This window comes from Sorex fumeus, unplaced genomic scaffold (genome assembly GCF_029834395.1).
Source record: "Sorex fumeus unplaced genomic scaffold, SorFum_2.1 ptg000265l, whole genome shotgun sequence".
Lineage (NCBI taxonomy): Eukaryota > Metazoa > Chordata > Mammalia > Eulipotyphla > Soricidae > Sorex > Sorex fumeus.
The window spans coordinates 35,681,467-35,705,028 of NW_026606322.1; the positions used below are offsets into that span (position 1 = coordinate 35,681,467).

The 23,562-nt window shown below is 42.0% G+C and overlaps 1 protein-coding gene across 2 annotated transcripts in view; it reads right to left on the minus strand.

Moving 5' to 3' along the window:
* Positions 1-3,143: 3,143 nt before the first annotated feature.
* The window catches only part of JAM2 (junctional adhesion molecule 2), a 74,962-nt gene continuing 54,543 nt past the window's right edge, over positions 3,144-23,562 (minus strand). Inside the window, exons 5-10 of one of the 2 annotated variants that reach the window (XM_056109308.1) lie at positions 23,111-23,313; positions 18,600-18,699; positions 12,275-12,382; positions 10,088-10,103; positions 7,028-7,070; positions 3,144-3,804 (exon numbers count right to left, since the gene is read on the minus strand). In XM_056109308.1, coding sequence (XP_055965283.1) covers positions 3,772-3,804; positions 7,028-7,070; positions 10,088-10,103; positions 12,275-12,382; positions 18,600-18,699; positions 23,111-23,313 — 503 coding nt within the window. In that variant the 3' untranslated portion in view covers positions 3,144-3,771. Of the gene's footprint in view, positions 3,805-7,027; positions 7,071-10,087; positions 10,104-11,775; positions 12,115-12,274; positions 12,383-18,599; positions 18,700-23,110; positions 23,314-23,562 lie in introns of those variants that run through there. The other variant, XM_056109306.1, reaches the window with a different exon arrangement.

Consider the following 23,562-nt stretch of genomic DNA (forward strand, 5'->3'; position numbering starts at 1 on the left):
CGCGAGATAAGTAGGGGACGGGGGGGGGGGGGGGAATGTTGAAAGAATGCAGTTTTCTTGAGTTAAACAGGGACAGGATCCCAGGGGACCCTGAACCCCACGGGACAGTGATTCAGATACTCAGGGATCTTTCCTAGTGGGCACAGCGGACCACAGAAGGTGCGGGAATTGAACCCAGGTCAGCTGTGTGCAAGGCAAGTGCCTTACTCACTGTACTTTCTGGCCCTTAAAGTTGATTTGTTATAATATTGATGAGAAAATAAAATGTTCCCAGACCTTTTATTTTCACAAATAAAACCTGTGGAATGCATGGTTTTTCTCTGGGTACCTCAAGTTTCCTTCAGAGATGTGCATGGGAGACTTATTGGCATGTCTTCTCATGCCAATCTTCTTATCACCTTTGATAGTTTTTTAAAGAAATTTTATTTGAGGTTTGAGTGTTGGCAGGGATCCAGACAGAAATGATGAGATGATAATCTTGGTTTGTTTTGGGGCGGGGTGAGGGCCATAACTTGATAGTGCTCATGGCTTACTCTTGGCTATGTGCTCAGGTCTCACTCCTGACAGGCTTGGGGGACTGTATCAGGTGACAGGGATTGAACCTGGGCCAAGAGTGTGCAAGGCAAACACCCTATCACTCTGGCCCCAAGATGCTAATGTTGACTAGGCAAAGAGCTAGCTGTGTGGCTGCAGATGGTGAGAGGCTGCAGCTTTGTGGGTTTTCTCAGCAATAGACTTCCATGGAGCTGAAATAGTTGAAGAGATTTGGCTACTTTTACTAATGCAGACTCCCATTAATCAAACAGAACCACCTGTGAAACAAAGCAAGTTATTTGCAAAGTCCTACTGGAAAATAATTGTCTCAGATTTCATTAGGCCAGTCCCCCAAATAGAAATAAACTTAAGTTACATGACCCATAGAGATGGCTCAAACGGAGAGACTGCTTTGCACTGGGGAGCTCTAGGTTCAGTCCTCAGCACCACGTTGTCCTTGGAGCACAGAGCTGGGAGCCCCAAAACTTGGAAGTTGGATGTACCCCTCCCTCCCCAGAAGAATAGTTAGCCATCAAATCACCTTTTTTGGGTTGTGTTTAGTTTTGAGGGCCACACCTGGTGGTGCCCAGGATCTACTTCTGGCTCTGTGCTCAGGGATCAATCTCAGTGTCATTGAAGGACCATATGGGACAGTGGGGATTGAACCCGGGTTGTCCTCATGTAAGGCAAATGCCCACCTGTTGAAGTATCACTCTGGCCCCTGCTGTCAAGTTATCTTAATATTAAGTCCTAGGTCTGGTGATGTGGCTCAGTGGGAGAGTACATCTGGTTGTGGCCCCCAAACTGAAAGATAAATCTAGTTAGAACAGCAACAATAATACAACAAAACTTGCCGTTAAAGATCTATTCTAGAGCCCCATTTTTTTATGCAACACAATTTCACTGCAGGGAAACAAGAATGCTCTAAGAACTGTAATTGCGTTACCAATTTTCAGTGCTTAATTCCTTCAAATAAAAGCAAATGGAGATATAATTCTAGACAGATAGATATTTAAATAAGTAAAAAAAAAGCTCAATTCTAGATCTTTCTGTGGAAGACAGGATTCTTCACGTGATGATTTTCATTTTGCTGTGTACAATACTTTAAGGTAATACCTATTTGACATAAAGAGGTATTCACACATAAATGAATCCTACTCTTAGGATTTTTTTCTTTTTTTGTCTATTGGTAATGATAAGGCACTGTGTATTTCCCCCCTGTATTGGGTCACTTAAACGGAGGAAGTAATTCTGTATGATTGATGATGGGTATGTTTCAACATGGATCTCCAAGATTCACAAATCCCCTTGGCACTTGGATATAGCATTCCACAAATCATCCGAAGATTGAACATCATTGAGCGTGACTTTTTACAAAAGCTTTGGGAATACGCATCTTTTTCATGCTCCACCATGCAAAGTTGGGAAACCTTTGCCTGTGGGTAAAATTCTGCGTGCACCATTTTTGCAAATATAATTTTACTTGAACTCAAAGATACCAATTTATTTGTTACTGCCTATGGCTGTTTTTGTGCTACAATGGCAGAGTTAAGTGGTCACATGAGATACCACAAACTTGCATGGCATAACTTATTCATCTGTCCCTTTACAGCGATTGTTTAAAAGGATGTGATTAGAAAAGGCTTTTGTAACTTAGGGGTGGTGGCAGACTCCACAGGCATATTCCCAGTGACTTGATTCTAGATGCAAGCTGGGCACTGGACAAGTGTTTAGATCTTGTTTTCAGTGACTCCTGAGGATTTGTTTTGCATATTGGACATTCAGAATGAACTCCCTTAAAACAGCTCCATCATGTTCAGAATTGACAAGAGTGAGTGATCTTTTTATCCCAAATTGCCCAGAATTGGAATGACCCTGCCATATTTTGTTTTTAATATATGGTTGAATATCAGCGTCTGTCCTAAATGGCTCAAGACTCAACATGGCTTATTTGCTCCTTTTTAATGGGTTAAGATCATTGTCACTCAGTAGCACAGGCAGGAGGCCCTGGAGGTCATGGAGAAACCAGATGATTACACCCATATTTCATTTCTGTCATGATTTCTCCTGTGTCCTCTATAAGTCAACAGCATGTTGGTGCAGGTTGTTGTAGTGAATTCTTTCCTCTCACGTCACTCAGCAGACAACCACTCCCTCCCTCAGCATCCGCAAACTCTACAAGATGCAAGATTGGTATAACACTCACGATAACATAGGGGACTCAGCACAGCCCAGAATTTCCCAGCCCCATTTTTATTTATTTATTTATTGCTTTTTGGGTCACACCCAGCCATGCACGGGGTCACTCCTGGCTCATGCACTCAGGAATCACTCCTGGCAGTCCTCAGGGGACCAAATGGTATGCTGGGAATTGAACCCGGGTTTGCCACGTGCAAGGCAAATGCCCTATCCACTGTACTATCGCTCCAGCCCCACAGCCCCATTTTTAGAGACGTGAAATCCCCACTGCAAAGGGAAAGGGATCTGCAGTGTTCAGACAGAGGCGTTTGTGGCAAGTTTTGATGTCACATCTTCAAGGATGGTATAAAGCAACGAGCAGTTTGAGGTGAAATGAGACACCTGGCTTTGTGTTTGACTCTCAGAGTTACATTTAATGAAACCATCAACACGTCGGACAAGAGCGCTCTGGTTGGGTAATTTTCTTTATCTTGCTTTGGGTTGGCAGGAATGAAAGTAAACTCAAAGTACAAATTCTTGATAAAAGGCTCACTCCTATTATTTCCTTCAGTGTTAAATGAGCAGCAAAAATAACGATTATCTGCCAGGTGAAGGAGAGAAGAGGAATCTGGTAGAAATGAGATCAGGGGTTTCTTTTGCGTCTGCCAGTTTTTCCTGAACCTTCTAAATCTCTGGCATAGAAGGTACATGCAGTTGATACTTTCAAGTCCTGTGAATTACTTTTACCTTCAGCATAATATGTTTTAGTAACTTTCTCTAGAAGTTAGAACATCTAATATTTTACTATTCTAGAATATTATGAAGTATCTCCATTTTTTTAATACTCAGTCCAAACACAGAAGCCAGACTATTTTAGATGGTGACAGATTTGCTTAAAATAATTTCAAGTGACGGAACCATCATTAAAATGATAATGAAACACCAATCTCTCTTCCTTGTATATCTCTTTGCAAATGTAAGACAAAACAGAGTTTTATATATTTTTTAATAACTTGTGTAACAACTGTGGTTTTGGTATATTTCAAAAGTAGAATTCTTTTAAATTATAAAGGATTTTGTGTGCTTGAAATCCTAGAAAAAAGAAAGAAAAACAAAGTTGAAATGTAGTGCATTATTCATATTTAGTATGTTGTTACTGACGTGTATTGCCAGTGATTCACAATTGAATCACAGTGAGATACACAGTTATAAGGTTGTTCATGATTGAGTTTCAGTTATACAATGTCCCACCACCCATCCCTTCACTAGTGTGCATTTCCCACCACCGATGTCCCCAGTTAGTTTCTCTCCCACCCTCCTACCCCTTGGATGTGGTTTAAATGACACAATTTGCAGCACCGGTGTCAATATGTTAAAGAAATATAGATACATTGTGGGTATAGAACTATATCCACTATTAGAATAAAATAGCACAAATTTAGTTTTGTTTTGGGGGTAGAGAACTAAATAATTAAATATTAGGAGGTAAAGTCTAAAACTTTGATTTGAAAAAAGGAAAACACACTCATACACACACACACACACACACACAAGACCCAGTAGCTTTAAGGGCAGACTTATCTCTCTCCTTAATTACCTTAAAGAATTTAGATAGGGAACATAAATCTGATAGTTTTTTTTGGTTGTTGCTGTTCTCAATGAACAGCAATGCCCATCTGTATAGCAGGGCAAACATCTAACCATCAAATATATACTTCATTTGTCTGTTCTGTGAATTACTTTTGCTTTTATTGTTTGTTCTGAGCCACACCCAGTAACATTCAGGGCTTACTTCAGGTTCTTTTCTCAGTGATCATTCCTGGTGGGCCTGTGGGACCAGAAGTGGTGCCCAGGATGGAATCTGTCCATGTGCAAGGCAAATACTCTACCCATTATACTATCACTCTGGCCCTTGAAATTAATTCCTTTTGGATATCCAGACCTCTTCCATTTCTTAGCTCAGGAGGGCTTGTGAACCTTATTTGGTAGATCTGTGCTTTGGATTTCTATCTTTTTGTTTCCCCAAACATCCACAATTAAACCAAAAAACTCAAATAGTATAATAAGCTGTCACACACACACACACACACACACACACACATGAAACAGTACACAGCCAAAAAAAAAAAAAGATGAAATCATAGAGTTTGCTGCAGCATGGATGGAACTGGAGGTATCAGGTTGAGCAGCAGAAGTCCAAAGGAGTAGAATAAGGAAGACAAATACCCAATGATCTAACTCATTTGTGGAATACAGAGAAAGAAAACAAGGAAATAGACAGTATCAAATGATAACAAATCCTTGCACCAGGATTATAAAACTGAGAATACCAGGTCAGGGGTGGAATAAATAGGGGAATGATGAGGTGGACTGGAAGTAGCATAGGGTGTTACTAGGGGAGGACACTTTGCTGGAGGTGAATTGTGGTTTGGTAGCTGTACATAAAAACCATAAATGTTAACACTTGTAAACATGTTATCTCAACTCTTAACAATATTAATAAATCAAGTAGTGTTTCCCATTGGGCTGGAGCTATAGCACAGCGGGTAGGGCATTTGCCTTGCAAGTGGCCAACATGGCCGACCCAAGTTCAATTCCTCCACCCCTCTTGGAGAGCCCTGCAAGCTACTGAGAGCATCTCGCCCACATGGCAAAACCTGGCAAGCTACCCGTGACGTATTCAATATGCCAAACACAGCAACAATTGTCACAATGGAGACATTACTGGGCACACTCGAGCAAATTGATGAACAACAGGAGGACAGTGACAGTGACAGTGTTTCCCATTAAAAATGGGTGCTACCACCCCCTGGTGGTACTAGAAGTATTCCACGGCCAGTAGTGGCTTCAGGGATTACTTTCTTCCTTTGTTTTGGTTTGGGAGCCTCACTCTGTGGAGTTCAGGGCTTACTCCTGGCTCTGTGCTCAGGGATCACTCCTGGTGGGGCTTGGGGGACTATATGTGGTACCAGGGATAGAACCTGGGTTAGATGTATGCAAGGCAAGTGCCTTACTGATTGTGCTGTTTTTTCCCCCAGCTCCATGGGGAATGTTTTTTGCTTGTTTGATTAAAGAAGTTAGATTTTCAGGGGGTGTGGAGTATTTTTATTTATTTCTGAAAAGGAGGTATTAGGGGAAATGAGTTGGGAGCCTCTGTTTGTGGGTTTCGAAAGTGAGTGTAAGTTACAATCACATTTATTTATTTATTTATTTATTTATTCTTTTTGGGTCACACCTGGCGATGCACAGGGTTTACTCCTGGTTCTGCACTCAGGAATCACCCCTGGCGGTACTCAGGGGACTATACGGGATGTTGGGAATCAAACCCGGGCCGGCTGCATGCAAGGCAAACGTCCTACCTGCTGTGCTATTGCTCCAGTCCCATAATCACTTGTATTTAAAATACCGATGTTTGCCCCTACCTCTAGCTCCAGTGAAAGGAGATCTAAGAGGATCTATGGAGTACTAAGGAATTCAGGGAACCACCGCTCCCATTTCTTCAGGTTTTAGGTCATGAGCCTCAAAATACATTAGAAGTACCACATATAGTCCTCCAAGCTTCCACCCCATTACCCCATATATTCATTTTTTTAAAAATGCAAAAAATTGAATATCCATCTGAAGAGCTACAAACCCTGTAAAGGCTTGAAAATGCAAAAGAACACAAAGTTCCAGATGTCTAAATTATGTTTTCTAAACCATGTGATCTAGATAATTTTTTTTACATGTTGCCAAAGATTTCTGGAATGCCACCTTTAAGAATAAAAGGGTATGTCACTTCCTTGAATTTAGGAGAGAGCCCGGCAAGCTACCAAGAGCATCTCACCCGCACGGCAAAGCCTGGCAAGCTACCCATGACATATTCGATATGCCAAACACAGTAACAACAAGTCTCACAATGTTACTGGGTCCGCTCAAGGAAATCAATGAACAACGGGAGGACAGTGACAGTGACAGTGATCCAGGAAACCTAAGTGGAAGGGATCTGTTTGGTTTGCAACCAAGAACCAGGATACATGGGTCTCAGTTCACTAGCTGGAATTCTGTGAAATACTGCTGTCTTTTCCTGATCAATAAAGTGGAGCTGATAAGACAGGTTCAAGGAGATTGACTAATGAGAATATAAGGGCATGATGATGACCCATGGTCTGCAAATGCCGGTTATTCCCCATGCCATCCTTAGACACAGCACTGAAACTAAACAATCGTACAAAGTATACTAACAGCAAAAATCCATCCCATCCATGTTATTATTTCATCCCCTCCCCTATTTCCTAAACACATCCATTCTACAAATAAGTCTTCAAATACTCACATTTTCATTCACTGTCGTAGCCTTTGAATGTGAATGACTCTTCCTGTTTGTGGAATATAAAAGACAATATTTACTACATTTTCACTTCTCATTCTGAAACACATACCCTTTTCATTAATATGCTATCCATGCATTTTTTTTTCTCAGTAGGAAGCTGAACAGCTATTCAGCAAGGGGGAAAAAAAAGTCAGAAATCCTAGTGGAATTTCTTATATTCATAAACAGCATGTAGAGAGAAAGCCATGCAAAACAAGATGGTGGTATGAGTGAAACCCTGTAAATCTAATATCTACCTTAGAGAACATACTAGAAGTTTGCCACAAAATCATTTTTACAGACATCTTAGTTTTTTTAATTTATCAATGAACAGCTTTTAACTTCTTAAAAATGAACATTTTGAAAGCTTGATCATTATCTTTTATTTTTATATTTTCCTTAGAAAGGAAATTTTACCAGGTGACTATAGTTCTGCTTATCTGTTGTGTTCTGGGCTCTGTCATTCGTAACATTATCCCCAAATCAGTATGTTCAAGACTCAACCACCTGGTTCCTCAGAATGTGACTGGATTTGGAGAGAGGGTATTCAAGGTCACTTAAAGGAAATGAGGTCGTTGGAATATGTCCTGATTCAACATGGCCTTTACAAACAGGAAAAATATAGACACACGTTCATAGAGGAAAGAAGACAGGAGACACACAGCACAGGATAGTCATCAACTGTCAGAGAGACCTGGAACATTCTCCCTCACAGCCCTCGGAAGGAAGCAGAACTCCCCTCATCTTGTCTGAGACGTGGGGCATTTGGAACTGTGAGAAAATTAATTTCTAGCATCTTTTTTCATTCTTGTTTGTGTGTTCTTGTTTTGGAACGAACCCCACAGTAGGGAATTATTAGGGAATTATAAGAATTATAATTATAAGAATTATAAGGTGTCAGAATTCGAGTCTGGCGTTCAGCATGCAAAGCATTTGCTCCAGCCCTTTCTCCAGTGCAGTAGATTTATGTTTATGTCACCCCACCCCTGGCACTTTGTTACAGCAACCGTGGATAACTACAACAACATCCAGTTTATCATTCAACAAATTTTGATGGCTGTCGATTGAGCAAAGGGCAGAGATTTCAAGGGAAAAAAGACATTGCCTCCTACTGGTTAACGGTTGACAATTCCCACAAGGGTGTGGGGGTGGAGGTTAGTTAAGATAGAGGAGGGTCCATTATGACAATACTAGCTGGAAACTATCACTCTCGACAAGAACTGAGTGTTGAAAGTAGGTAAAGGGATATACATGATAACCTTTCAGCATCTGTATCGCAAACCATAATGCCTAAAATAGAGAGAGAGAGTTAATTTACAGCAGTGTCCCCCACTCACTCCAGCAAATCAATGAAGGGAAGGACAGTGCTACTGCAGTGCTACAGTCCTTTTTTTTTTTTGGTATAGACACAGGAAGACATTAATGCTATGATTTTGTAACTTGAGAGTTAACTGACTCCAAATGATATTCACTCCTGGGCATCTGTTCTCTCCATTTAAGCCTCAGTTGCCCTTACTTACTAGCACCCCAAAAGCTGGGTCCTGATGAGGAACCGGATGGACCCAGGACAAGCTGTGAGCTACCCTGGCATCGATATGGGCCAGGTCAAAGCACCATAATACTTAACATTAAGTTAAGAGTGTGGTCATGGACAAATTCTGTCATGATCCAAAAAAGTAACATCTAGATTTGGACCCTGCTAGGGTTAGGAAAGATTAATCTGGCCTGACCACTGTAGTCTGAGATCTATAGAGAGATGTCCCCAGGAGAGCCACCCTAGAAGGTTAACATATCTCTTACAGTGTCCATACAAAATAACTAGTATCAAGAAGTAGAATTAAGATGTTAATTAAGCTGTTGGACTAAGGAGAGAAAAACATCCCTAAGTGGTATTTTTGCCCTTGAGCTGAAGAAGGGCTTTCATATGTTAACTGTACTACGGGTTGGGTGCGTTGGCTACCCCCAATGTGGGGAGATGGGGGAGGCTAGAGAGAGAGTGGTTGTGAGAAGGAGCGCAAGAGACTAATGAGGGGGACAGGGGGAGACTGGAATGGGGAGCTTAGTGAGTCTAGAACAGGCATGTGGGGAAAATGGAATAAATGGCAACTGATCACCAACCAACCTGGCCCTCATTTCCTCCCTATCTGTCCATGGCATTGGCCATCCTGGGTGGGGGAGTGGCCTGAGGCCACTGAACCCAGGTGTTGAGAGAGAGCCTCGAGATTTCCTAGCAGCCTGGTGATTACACACCTTGTCATTAAGGCTCTTCAGCCACCCTATTTAAAAGGGTCTTTCTGGTGTATTCATCATTCTCCTACATGCTTTACTGCTTCCCCCCAGCCCCCTTTTTGGGTCACAGGCGATGCTTATGGGTTGCTGCTGGCTCTACATGCAAGAATTAATTCTGACAGTGCTGGTGTGTGTGTGTGTGTGGGGACCATATGTGATGCTGGGGATCGAACCCTGGTCAACCACATGCAAGGCAAATGCCCTCCCCACTGTACTATCGCTCTAGCCCCCACCTGCTTTACTTTTCTCCATCAATCTTTATCACAAGTGACATATTACTAGTTTCTTCTCTGCCTTTCTTTACTAGTGTAAGCTTCATTAGATTGAGGGTTAGGGGGTCTTTTTTGGTTCACTGCTGTATCACTAGTCTCTAGGGTCTTGTTGAGAACAGAACTGACATTAAAAGTGATGACCAAGTAGAATTTTATTTGAAAATTTCCAATGTAACAAAATACAACACATGTCTTTGAAAAGTAGTCCTATGGAACTTCCTAGAAAACTGATCTAGTGGCTCTTTCTTCTCTAGGTAATTAAACATCAGTAATTAAACATCACTGACAAGAAGATGCAGGACAGGAGGTGACATGCATTTTTAATGAGCTTGCATCACTTCCCACTTCCCAAGATGAAATCTACACAAATGGCCCAACTTTTCACCATTGACTTTTCAGAGGATGCTAAACAGAAAGGTGGTTGATATGGGGGAAAGCATGCATTTGAAGAAAGTATACTTACTGGAAGGAAGGTTCTTCTACAAAAGAATAAGTATACATGATTAATGCAAGAGTAAATACGGTATAATACAGATTCATATAAAGTGATTTTTAAGCTTATTTTCCTTCAATTTTGATTCTTACTCTCTGACATTTATAACCTCCAAATCAAGGGTTGGCAAACTTTCTGTAACAGGTGACAAATATTTTGAGCTTTGTGGGTAAACATGAAGTAAACATCAAGGCTATAAGTGTACTTGTAAAAAAGAAAATACTTTCTGAAATTTTATCAATAGAATGAAACAACAATAAGTAAGTAAGTAAAGTAAAGGCCCTCCCATTGATCATCGATTTGCTTGAGCGGGCCCAGTAACGTCTCCATTGGAGACTTTGTTGTTACTGTGTTTGGCATACCGAATACGTCACGGGGAGCTTGCCAGGCTCTGTCGTGCGGGCGAGATACTCTCGGAAACAACAATAATCAATAAAAATTATAATTGTGATAATCAAAGTCTTGTGATGAAAGTACAACTCAAATGATGGTCTGTCTTTTAGATGGAGAGCAATTCCTTTAATTGGGATTCCGATTTCTTTTTTTTTTTTTTTTTTGCTTTTTGGGTCACACCCGGCGATGCTCAGAGGTTACTCCTGGCTTTGCACTCAGGAATCACTCCTAGAGGTGCTCGGGGGACCATATGGGATGCTGGGAATCTTACCCGGATGAGCCGCGTGCAAGACAAACGCTCTACCCGCTGTGCTATTTCTCCAATCCCGAGATTCAGATTTCTTATCAACTAGATTGCAGATGGCTGTAGAGTCATTCTGATCTTATAGCTCACAGAAAAACATGTGGTAGGATGAACAGTTCACATGTTCTAGTTTGCCAACTCTTGTACAAAATATAAGTTCAAAAACAATTCTCTTGAATCAATCTTCTGCTAGGCGAAAATAGAAGTAAACGTTCCTAGCTAATTAACTACCACTATACAATTCAAATTTTAATTCAGTTATCATTATAAATGAGATCTATCAAGTCTTCAATTAAACACTCAAAATGTGTTTGGGGAGTACACCGATCAAAGCATTTTGAGTGAGTAATCTTATCTGTTTGTACTTTCACTGGTGACCAGCAGAGGGCCTCAGTAAGATTCTATTCACAAAATTACACTCTACTGGACTCGATTGAAGCAACATAAGAAAAACTGGCATTCTTAATTCACAAAGCAGCTATTTTCAGTTACTGAGGATCCCTTTGAAAGTACAATAATGGAAACATTTTATGAGAGAAATCCTATAAAAGCAATAAATAACCCCCTTTATATTTTATTTTAGTATAAAGTATAAATTATTTTAAAACCTAAATTCCAAAATTAAAGTAAAACAGCATCTTTAAAGTTTATTCATTTTTAAAATGAATTTATTATTTATTGTATTAAAACTCTTTTTTAAATGAATTTATTATTTATTGTATTAAAAACTCTATAAATTACATTCTCACTGGACTTGATGGAGATCTGCAGTTTTGAGAGTCTACAAAACAAAGATAAAAAACATGTCTCACCCATTCACATGAAACCTAGTTATCGCAAAATGGGGATTTGTAATAATAAAAGATCTGAATTTGAGAAATTAAAAACCTTGTTCAGAAACAACTCTGGTAAAGAGTTTTATTAAACAAGTCTTGCTCAGACACAATTAATTTGTATTTGAAGTGTAATAAACTATTATGAAACTTAACATTCAATATTTGACTGCCAGCAAAACATAGTGCAGATTTTTTTCAATGAGAAATTACTATGAAAGTAGAAACCATTTTACATCTGGAAATAAACAATTCCTAAGTTAAAGGACGTTAAAGACATGCAAATACACTCTAAATATCTGTCCTCATTGATAGCTCTCAAGAAGGCAGTGCTAGGCCACTCCTGGACTCTTCTCAGATCCAGTGATGTTTCCGGGAAGGTTGTGAAGAGGCAGGTGTTGCCTTTCCTCCCTAAAGGTGCCAAGGTCCTTCCAGACTCACCTGTATGTCATCTTCGTCACTTTCTACTGCAGAAAAAGCAATGAGAGAGATTCTCCAGAGCTTGTTAGATGTTCTTCAAGAGCAAACTCTATCACCACAGAAAGTCTAGCAAACACTATCACCACAGGAAGTTGTCTAGCAAACTCTTACCACAGGAAGATGTCTAGAAAGGTGAGGTTCACTTACTTGAGAAGTAACCTTTCCTCTGAGCGTAGCACACACCCAGGCCACACACAGAAATCACCAGAACCACGACGACCACTGCTGCTATGATGCCACTAATGTTGAGGTCATCTGGAATGAGAAATTAAACCTTGCATGAGCTCATGTCAAGTGGATGGCCAGCGTAGTCAGTATTTTGAAGGAAGTATGAAAGCTCCCCTTTGTTGTATCATGAACAAGGGTGATGATATGTGCTTTTGATTTTTTTTTTTTTTTTGCTTTTTGGGTCACACCGGCGATGCTCAGGGGTTACTCCTGGTTCTGCACTCAGGAATCACTCCTGGTGGTGCTTGGGGGAACCATATGGAATGCTGGGAATCGAACCTGGGTTGGCAACTTGCAAGGCAAACGCCCTACCTGCTGTGCTACTACTCCAGACCCTGATTTGTGCTTTTGAAATTTGTCCTGACTCACAGGAATTGGTTTAAAACTGACTGAAACAGAGTTGAAAACTTATTGATGTAAATGAGAACAGGCATCTTATTATATTGTATTAAATGGTTTTAATTTTATTTAATTTCATACAGTAATCACAACTTAGCTCTGACTGATTTATTTTCTGAGCATTCTCTTTGCCATTTCTTTAAGTTTTGTTAGAGCAAGAAATATGAAGTAAATTTGTTCTGTGCCTCATGGGGGAGGTTGGGGTTGGGAGGGAAACTGAGGACATTGGTGGGGGGAAGGCCACACAAGTGGTGTTAGAACACTTAATATGCCTCAAACTGCATTATGAACAACTTTGTAAATGATGATGTTTTAATAAAAATCAAATTAAAAAATTGAAAATAGTGACAGAATTACGTGTTGTAAGAATCTTACAGTCATGGTCACAGTCCTCCCGTTGTTCATCGATTTGCTCGAGCGGGGCCAGTAATGTCTCCATTGGAAACTTTGTTGTTACTATGTTTGGCATATCGAATACGTCACGGGGAGCTTGCCAGGCTCTGCTGTGCGGGCAAGATACTCTCGGTAGCTTGCTGGGATCTCCGAGAGGGGCAGAGGAATCGAACTCAGGTCGGCCATGTTGGCTGCGTGCAAGGCAAACGCCCTACTGCTGTGCTATCGCTCTAGCCCAGGTAAAAATCTTAAATTTTAGAAATGTTCTATTATTCAGAAATAAAATATATGAAATTTTGGGTCCTGAAGCGTGCTTGCTTTACTTAGTCATGGGGGTTTATTGTCCATACAAATTCAGGAGTGTTTCATCTGTTTCTTTGAAAAATGTAATGGGTATTCTTATAGGCACTGCATTAAATCTGGATAATGTTTTAGGGAAAACTGCCATTTTTTTATGTTAATCCTCCCACTCCATGAGCAGCAGATGTGTCTCAATTTCCTCATGTCCTTCGTTATTTACTGAAGTAGGATTCTATAATCTTCTTTGTATAAAGGTTCTTCAACCTCTTTGGTTAAGCTGATTTCAAGGTACCTGATTTTCTGTGGCACAACTTGTGAATGGGATTAAAAAAATATATCTTCCCTTACCTCCCCACCTCAATGAGACCCCGAGTTGCCGCCCACGAACGGCGTCTCTGGCTCCTGATCAAGCTGCTTAATGGCCATGATCCCAGAGACTCAGAAACAAATCTAGGAACCCAGTGGCTTTTGGCAGAAATGTATCTGGTCCCTGCAGTAGGTTACTGGTGTTGGGCCACCCCAGGTGGGAATACGTTTTGTGCCTTGGCCTGTTCCCCCAGCGGCTCGGTGGCCGCCATCCTCCAGAGGCCACTGGACAGTTAGGTTTGGGCCCACAGTAATGAGACATGTGGGGTCTCACGGGATGGGGGTGGAGCTGGCCCTTTCCTCCCCGCCCCAACGAGACCCCAAGTCATCACCCACAAATGGCCTCTCTGGCTCCTGATCAAGCTGCTTAACGGCCATGATCCCAGAGACTCAGGAACAAATCTCGAAGCCCAGCAGGTTCTGGAAGAAATTCCTCCAGATTTAATTGTTAAAACTTTGGAATTCCAAAATAGCATTGCCACTATTGCAGCCACGTGACACCATATGTTATTCATAACTAGCAATAGAAAACAAATTGTCTAGTGTTGCCTTTTCAGCAGATCTGAGTGTTGGGGTAAAATCCCAAATAATAATGGTAGGTCTAGTGTCAAAATATTGCATGTAATCAAAGTAGATAGAGAGTAATGTGGAAATCATCTGCCCTACAGGTAGGGAGAGGGTTTGGGATGGGGATATACTGGGGTTTTTGGTGGTAGAGAATGGGCACTGGTGAAGATACGGGTGTTTCATCATATGACTGAGACTTAAACCCGAAAGCTTTGTAATTGCTCACACGGTGATTCAATAAATAAAATTATAAAAAATGAAAAATAATTAAGGTGGAGTTCATGCCCAATTCAATCAGCTGAATAGTGGCTGAATAAATAGCTATACTCCTACATTAAAAAAAATAAACAAACAAACAAAAGTATATCTTCCTTCTCTTTCGTTATTTGTATAAAGGGTTAATAACAAAGATATAAATGGCACTGGTATAACTTTACAAGAAAAAAATCCAAGCCCATCAAAAAATAGGGACAAGAAATAAAGAGAAACTTCCCCAAAGAAGAAATACAAATGGCCAAAAGGCACGTGACAAAATGCACTACATCAGGAAGATGCAAATCAAAACAACAATGAGATATCATCTCACATCACAGAGACTGGCACACATCAAAAACAACAAAACTGTTTGAAAAACAATTTGGACATTCCTAAAAATACTAGAAACTGAGCTTCATGTAACCCAGAAATACTTCTAGGAATATAGCTAGAAGGGCTCAAAAACACAGATGGCCCAAAAGCCATCTGCACTTCTATGTTCATTGTAGCACTATTCACAATATCCAGAATTTGGAAACAACCTGAGTGTCTAAGAACAGATGCTAGATAAAGATACTTTGGTACACGTATACAATGGAATACTATAAAGCCACCAGGAAAAATAATTGTGAAATTTTCTTATAAATGGATGACATGGAGAATATCATGCTGAGTGAAACGAATAAGAAGGAGAGGGACAGATATAGAATGACTGCACTCATTTGTGGGACATTAAAAAAAAAAAGAGCAGAAATATGGGTATAGTGGGTCTGTTGTTTGCTCTTTTCAGTCTCTGCAAATCCATTTTGAGTCCAGGCATTTATTCCTCTGTCTGCAATCAGATGTAGATTGGGCGGGGGCTGGTTTCATTGAGCACATGCTTAGGCTCCACCCTGGCCTTAGGATGGTGGAATTTGCCCTTGGTCTCCTTCTTGTTCTGAAACTGTGGTTTCCTGCTGGCTGTCAGGAGGTCTCTGATGAGCCAGACCTGAATATCTTGCAGGGTTTGATTCTGTGTCTAGCTCAGGCATTGTAAGAGTAGAGGTTTTTTTTTTTTCTTTTTGGGGGGTCACACCCGGTGATGCACAACGGTTACTCCCGGCTCTGCACTCAGGAATTACTCCTGGCAGTGCTCAGGGGACCATATGGGATGCTGGGAATTGAACTCAGGTTGGCCGCTTACAAGGCTAACGCTCTACTCGCCGTGCTATTGCTCCAGCCCCAAGAGTAGAGTTTTTAAGCTAGTGTGCCAGTTTGCAGTTCATTCCTTTTTCCCTAGACTAATTTCCTCCCCTTGCCAGTTCTGTTTTGGTACCTCCCTGGCAGAGTCTCATTCTTTAGCTCCCAATTCCGCTGCTAATTCTCATTCGTTGGCACAGTTCTCCCAGTCTGGTGTCTGAGTTTTCCAGTGAGCTTCTTCAGCAGGGCCCCAGGCAGGATTCTGTATTTCATTCCATTTTTGGCTCCGTTTTTGGGTCACACCCAGTGGTGCTCAGGAATCATTTCTGGCAGTCTCTGAGAACCTTTGGGATGCCAGAGATCAAACCTAGGTTTGCTGCTTTCAAGGCAAGTGCTCTACCCACTGTACCATTGCTCTGGCCCCTTTAATTCAGTTTTTTTTTAAAAATTTTTTTTATGTAGGAGTACTGCTATTTATTCAGCCACTGATTAGCTGATTGAATTGGGCATGAGCTCCACTTAATTCAGTTTTTGATGTGGTTTTTGTCATAGCGTCCTGGGATTGTGTTTAGATTTCTCCCTTTCTTGCCATCTAGGTCCTGCATTACCAAATTCGTTGTTTATTTTATTTATTTATTTATTTATTTTATTTTGCTTTTTGGGTCACACCTGGCAGTGTACAGAGGTTACTCCTGACTCTGCACTCAGAAATCACCCCGGCAGTACTTGGGGGAACCATACGAAATGCTGGGAATTGAGCCCGGTCCACCGTATGCAAGGTAAATGCCCTCCCTGCTGTGCTATCATTCCAGCCCCGAAATGCTTTGATTTTTAAACAGATTTGGATGAGTTCTTCCGATGAATGCTTCAAAGTAATACTGATACATACTTTCACAATATTTAAGTGTTTGTATTTGACGATAAATATCAATGTTTGAATGAATTTGGTACTTAATATCTATCCCTAAATTTTAATTATTTTTTGGGGGTGGAGGGGGTGTCTCCCAAATGGTGCTCAAGAGGTCTGGTGGTCAGGCCTGGTGATTTGCAGCCAACGAGGCCAATGGGTCAGTCTTCAGTCCAAGGATGTGGTGCTGCTTGGGCCTTGTGATACAAGTGATGTGTACCTGAGCTACCCCAGTGGCACATGGGAACATCCAAGACTACACTCAGCAATGCCTGCGGGACAATGTGGTGCTGGGGATTGAACCAGGGTTGGCCATTTGTAAGGCATGTACTTAAACCTCTCTCTAGTCCCTTTTATGTATTAATTTTTTATTATTATTGTTGGGCTGGAGCGATAGCACAGCGGGTAGGGCGTTCGCCTTACAAGCGGCCAACATGGCCGACCCGAGTTCGATTCCTCCGCCCCTCTCGGAGAGCCTGGCAAGCTACCGAGAGTATTCGATATGCCAGACACAGTAACAACAAAGTCTCCAATGGAGACGTTACTGGGCCCGCTCGAGCAAATCGACGATCAACGGGAGGGCCTTTACCTTTACCTTTATTGTTGTTGTTACAAACTGATGAGAACATACCCAAAGTACTCACAGTGTACCGGTAATATTCTAATACTTTTAAACACTGATTATCTGCATCTTCATAAAAAGTTTATGAAAAGGGCATATTATTTCAGTTGGGGAAACTGAAGCCAGTGATACAATAACTTGCGTAAAAGTGTGTAGCTAATAAGTGGCAGAGCATGTATTTCTCTCATTTTTTCCCCTTTGCTGTTGTGGAAACCAGGGGTTGTGCACACTTGGTTATAGTGCTCAAGCAGTTGCGGTGTGGTAGAGATCACACACTTGATCGTGGGACTGGGCGTCACAAGCAGCAGTGTCACGGGCTGGGGCAGTGCTGCTTCTAACTCTCAGCCTCAGGCCTGCAAGGAAGGCGCTCTCCCATTCAATCACACCCCAGTTTCCAGGGTAAGGATGTGAGCCTGGATATGTATTCTTGACCCTGAGCAATTTATAAGACCATTTTAAAAAAGGGGTTGCTTTTTGGGTCACACCCGGTGATGCTCAGGGGTTACTCCTGGCTTCGCACTCAGGAATCACTCCTGGCAGTGCTCAGGGGACCATATGGGATGCCGGGAATTGAACCCGGGTCAGCCGCGTGCAAGGCAAACGCCCTACCCGCTGTGCTATTGCTCCAGCCCCTAAAAAAAGGGGTTTGGGGTGGGGTGGTGAGATAGTACAGCAGGTAGGGCATTAGCTTTGTACGAAGCAGTTCTGGGTTTGATTCCTGGAATTCCATACGGTCCTCCCGAGCCCACCAGGAATAATTCCTGAGCACAGAGCAAGGGAGTAACCCCTGAGCATCAGCGTGTGTGACCCCAAAGCAAACAAAAATCCATAAAAAAATAGAAATCATATGAATTTGTTTTAAAAACAATTATTTGAGAGTTGTGGCTCAGTGGCTGAGCATGTGTCTGGCATGTGTGAGGTCTTGCTGCCTGCCCACTCCCCTTCACTGCCCCCGGCATCAGAACAATACGCTTCTAAAACGCATCAGAACAATACACTTCTAAAACCATGATTTGAAAGATCCAAATGTTTGTGAAATAGAATGCTAAGTTCTGGCTTATTTGAGAGACAGAGCAACAACATGTTTGCTTTTTGTGAAATATAACAGCAAACTAATTGCAAACATTCCCTCCTTTTTTAAAACCACTCGGCCATGGGTTACTCCTTATTTCTCTCCACTCCTCACCCCTGCAACCCCCAATGCTTGCATACTCTAAATGCACATCGTTTTCTCCTCCATGTTATTGCACACTTACCTATTCGCATTCGTTTCCCAGGACACCTGCGATGTCCAACAGAATTACGAGCTTCGCAGTAATATTCGCCGCTATCCAGTTTTGAAACAGTGTTGAATTGCTGTGTATTGAAGGAGAAATACATACCCTTCTTAAGCAATCAATGATAAGTAGGCTCCTAAAATAACCTTGGCACGGATTTAGTTTTTTGGTTTTTGGATCACACCTGGTGATGTTCAGAGGTTACTCCTGGTTCTGCATTCGGGAATTACTCCTGACAGTGCTCAAAAGACCATATGGGATACTGGGAATTGAACCCAGGTTGACTGCATTCAAGGAAAATGCCCCATCTGCTATACTATTGCTCTGGCTCCCTGGCACTTGGAATTTAGCATGAAGTTGTTCTCTCCTTTCCTATGACACAGGCATTTATAGCTGTACTATGAAGTTTCAAATCTGCAACAGCTTTGAGCAATAAACAGCTAAACCTTCTACTTAATTAGACAACCCAAGAACTGTTTGAAGAAGTTCCCTTTTGTGTACACAGTGTAAGAATACTGTCTGGTTAGGTGACTGAACTTTTAAAAAGATAATAGCACACTATAACATTAAGGATGCTAGTTCTTTCTAATTCCTAGGGACTCTAGTTATAAATGAATTCCTCCACGGCCTAAAAAGACTAACGCACTTTTTTTCCAAGTCACAAAATGTGTTTATTGCAGTAGCAAACAATTAACACTTTTTCCTAGGAGCTCAGTTACCACAGGGGAGGTGAAGGAACTCAGGGCCTAGGAAAATCCTCATCAATGTAGTTTAGGGGATTGCAGAATCCATCCATTGTAGATATTCTGAAAAATCTCTGGGAGTGGGGTGACCGAGAAAGGGCACCCTTCATTGGGCTGGAGAGCTAATACAGGAAACTGAGTACTTCCATTTCACCCTAGTGTACTCAGTTCCTGGCACTGTGTGGTACACCAAGCACATCTGGGAAATGATTCCTGAGCACAGCTTGGGGGTCTCCCTCACAAAATAGCTCCCCAAATAAAAACCTGCCCAAACAAATATTTCTTTAAAAAAAAAAACAGAGTACCCCTTCAATGCCTAGAGTGCTTTTGTAAAATTTGTTCTTAAAAACAGGCAAGACTTTATATGGCTTTTTTTTTTTTTTTGGTTTTGCTTTTTTTGTCACACCAGTGATGCACAGGCGTTACTCCTGGCTCTGCACACAGGAATTATCCTGGTGATGCTTGGGAAGCCATATGGGATGCTTGGGATTGAACCTAGGTCGGCTGTGTACAAGGCAAACAGCCTCCCCTCTGTATGGAGCAAATGGCTCCAGCCCTGACTTTGGATCTATTTATTCCTTTTTTGTCCCCATTGTTTTTTTGTTTTGGTTTGGGACCACAGCTGGTGGTGCCCAGGGCTTCCTAAAGACTCTGCACTCAGGGATCACTTCTGCTGGAGCTTGGAGGACCATATTGGGTGCCGGGGATCAAACCTGGTTTTCTTCAAGCAAGGCAAGTGCCACCCATAGTATCATCTTTCCAGCCCCCGCCCCTCACTGTTTTCCCCTGGGACCTCCATACCTCTCCTTTCTTTGTACATTAACACGGGGTTGATGCTTTTTCCTCCTTTAAGTTTTGTTATTGGTTTTGATTTTTGGATCACTTCTGGCAAGGCTCAGGAGTTACTCCTGGCTCTACGCTCAGGAATTACTCTTGGAAGTGCTCAGGGGATCAAATGGGATGCTGGAGATTGAACCTGGGCTGGTCCTGTGCAAGGCAAACACCCTACCCACTGTCCCTTTGCTCCAGCTCCCCTTCCTTAATTTTCCTAGAGTCATCTCTCACTCTTCCAAAGAGCCAGAATACTTTGAAACATTCACCCAGGAACTCAAGGATAAGATTATATATGGGAATTAAGAATAAAACCAAAACTCAAAAGGTTCATCCAGTATATTGGCTTTTTGCTTGATATTTTTTGTTTGGTTTTGGTTTGGGGTGACATCCAGAGGTGCTCAGGGGTTACTCCAGACTCTGTCAGCAGGAATCACTCCTGGTGGTGCTCAGGGACCCATATGGGATGCTGGGTATCGAACCCTGGTCAATCGCATGCAAGGGAAGTGTCCTCCCTACTGTTCTATCTCTACAGCAACCTTTTGCTGTACATTGCAACTGTACAAGGGAGCTTGTTCAGCCTCCCGGAATCTATGTCACCCCTTTCTCAGTAAATAACCAATCCGAGGTCCAGCCTGGGACTTTCTTTTGCCATCACCAGATATTTCAAGGGTTGGGGTTAACTGAGGAAAGAGAACCTATATCATTGCAGACTGGCCTTGGGGCTTTAATCACCTGCTCTGGGAAAGAAATACATTTGAAAAGTAAATATAGCAAAGTGTGACGGCAGGTTTTCTGCCCAGTTTCTTGGTGTCAAATTACTCGGACCTGCTGACTCTCGATGGTGACACTGCCAAGGCCAGAGGCTGGCCTTCTCCCAGGGAGGGGCGTGTTCTCTCCCGAACAGTATTTCTGTCTTTCTCTCCTGCCACACTTCTGTAAGGGCATTTCGATATAAACTATTTTGCTTTATTAGGAAAAAAAAAAGAAATAGCCACTTCCTACAATTTGCTTTATTATTTAACCACTCCATCCATACACTTTATTATTAATCAGAGTGTTTCTGGCGCTTAGATGTTACTGTGTGCTTGCAGATTGAAAAAATGAATGGGGACATTGTATCCTTGGATCCTCCTTTTAAAATTCATTACAATGATGATTGTTGCCCTGACATTAATATTTCTGAATAACAGGATAGCAATTCTGTACTTGGGGGAATCAGATATTTTTCAACTTTGATTCAAATTTATATAATCTTGAAGAAAAAAATGCTTTTTTAGGTTTGATTTTGGGCCACAGCCGGCGGTGCTTAGGGGTTACTCCTGACTCTGTATCCAAATTCTTGCAGTGCTCAGGCGACCACATGGGATGCCAGGGATCAAACCCAGGTTAGTGGCATAGAATACAAACGTCCAATCTGCAGTACTATTCTTTCTGACCCTGAAAAACAGCTTTAAGATTAAATACTACATATATTATGTACATGTAATACTTTCTATTCCTGTGTCTACTCTGAAAAAAATCACAGGTCAAAAGTCACAATGTTTTACATTTTTTTTGCTTTTTTGGGGTCACACCCGGCAATGCACAGGGGTTACTCCTGGCTCTGCACTCAGGAGTTACTCCTGGGGGTGCTCAGGGGACCATATGGGATGCTGGGAATCGAACCCGGGTTGACCGCATGCAAGGCAAATGCCCTACCTGCTGTGCTATAGCTCCAGCCCCCTGTTTTACATTTTTAATGTTTATTTATTAGGTTTTTGTTGGGGGGGGCATACCTGGCACTGCTCGGGGGTTACTTGTGGCTTTGCACTCAGGAACCATCCCTGGCAGGCTCAGGGATGCCAGGATTCACTGGAACCCAGGTCAGTCCTGTGCAAAGCAAATACTCTACCCACTGTACTATCTTTCCAGCCCGTGCTTTACATTTTTAAATGCCTTTAAGAGCTATTTAAATGTCTAAAGAGCTATTTCACAGGTTTCTATCAATATTCCTAAAAGGAATATTTTCTTATCCAAGATATTTTGTTTGTTTGGTTTTGGAACCAAACTGGCATTGCTCAGGGGCTCCACCTGGCTCTGAGCTAGGCCATTGCTCTTGGCTGTGCTGGGGGGGCATGCAGTGCTAGGGATTCAACCAAAGGCAAAGTATGCTCTTCATGCATGCATGTATCTCTCTAGCTCAAATCAAGGTGTCTTAGGGGAGGTTGGGGTGGGGTGGAGGCAATCATAAAATCAGCACTAAATCTAAAGATAGTCAAGTCACAGGGCAAACTGTGGGTAACCTGACCACGACAGAGCTGAAAGCACACAGCGATCCCATCAAAGGTTGATGATGATCATTACAACCGAGTTTGGGCATCCCCAAACCAGTTACCATGTTTCTGAGATCATGTGACTATACCTAGCACCTTTCCAGGCCAGGAAAACAGTCCGATTAATCATCAAAAATTCCACTCACATTTTCATTTTTTTATTTTTTGCTTTTTGGGTCACACCTGGCATTGCACATGGGTTACTCCTGGCTCATGCTCTAAGGAATTACTCCTGGCAGTGTTCAGGGGACCATATGGGATGCCGGAAATTGAACCTGGGTCAGCGGCATGCAAGGCAAACGCCCTACCCACTGTGCTACTGCTCCAGCCCCACCCCTGACATTTCTTTAGTCCATTGATGGAGACCCATGTAGGCTTAGTGACCTGGCTCTCTCTATGGTCTTTCCACTCCTGTCTCAGCCCTTCTATTACATCTCTATGTGTATCACCATCTGTCCAACTGTCCTCTCTTTTTCTCTACACAGCAAGCAAGGGGATTAGTCTTCCTTTCTCTACTGAATTACGTCTCATCATAATCATCATTTTTTAAAACTTAAGCGGAAAAAAAAAAAGATCAGGCTGATGCTTTAAACCAGCTTACCAGAGTTCCAGATTTTGTATTCACTGAGTATGAGCTATTGGTGCCGTGTGAGCCACGCTTTAGGTTTCCCAGCAAACGGATGCCGTCCTTAAACCAGGTGTATTCAGGAGCCGGATTCCCTTCTCTTTCATGACATCGCAGCTCTACCACAGTCCCGCTCAGAGCAGAATTAGGGATTTGACAGAATGGAACCGCTGGTGCCACTAGTGGATGAACGTCAGAGAATACTGGTTAGTTAGAAGCTTTACAAGGACTTTACTATAGCCCCAAAAGGTGGACTTACTGAGCACCTGTCATAAGAGACTGATGAGTGGTTCAAGATATCTGTTCTTTTTCCTTTTTTTCTTTTTCTTTTTTGGTCACACCCGGCAATGCACAGAGGTTACTCCTGGCTCATGCACTCAGGAACTACTTCTGGCGGTGCTCAGGGGACCATATGGGATGCTGGGAAT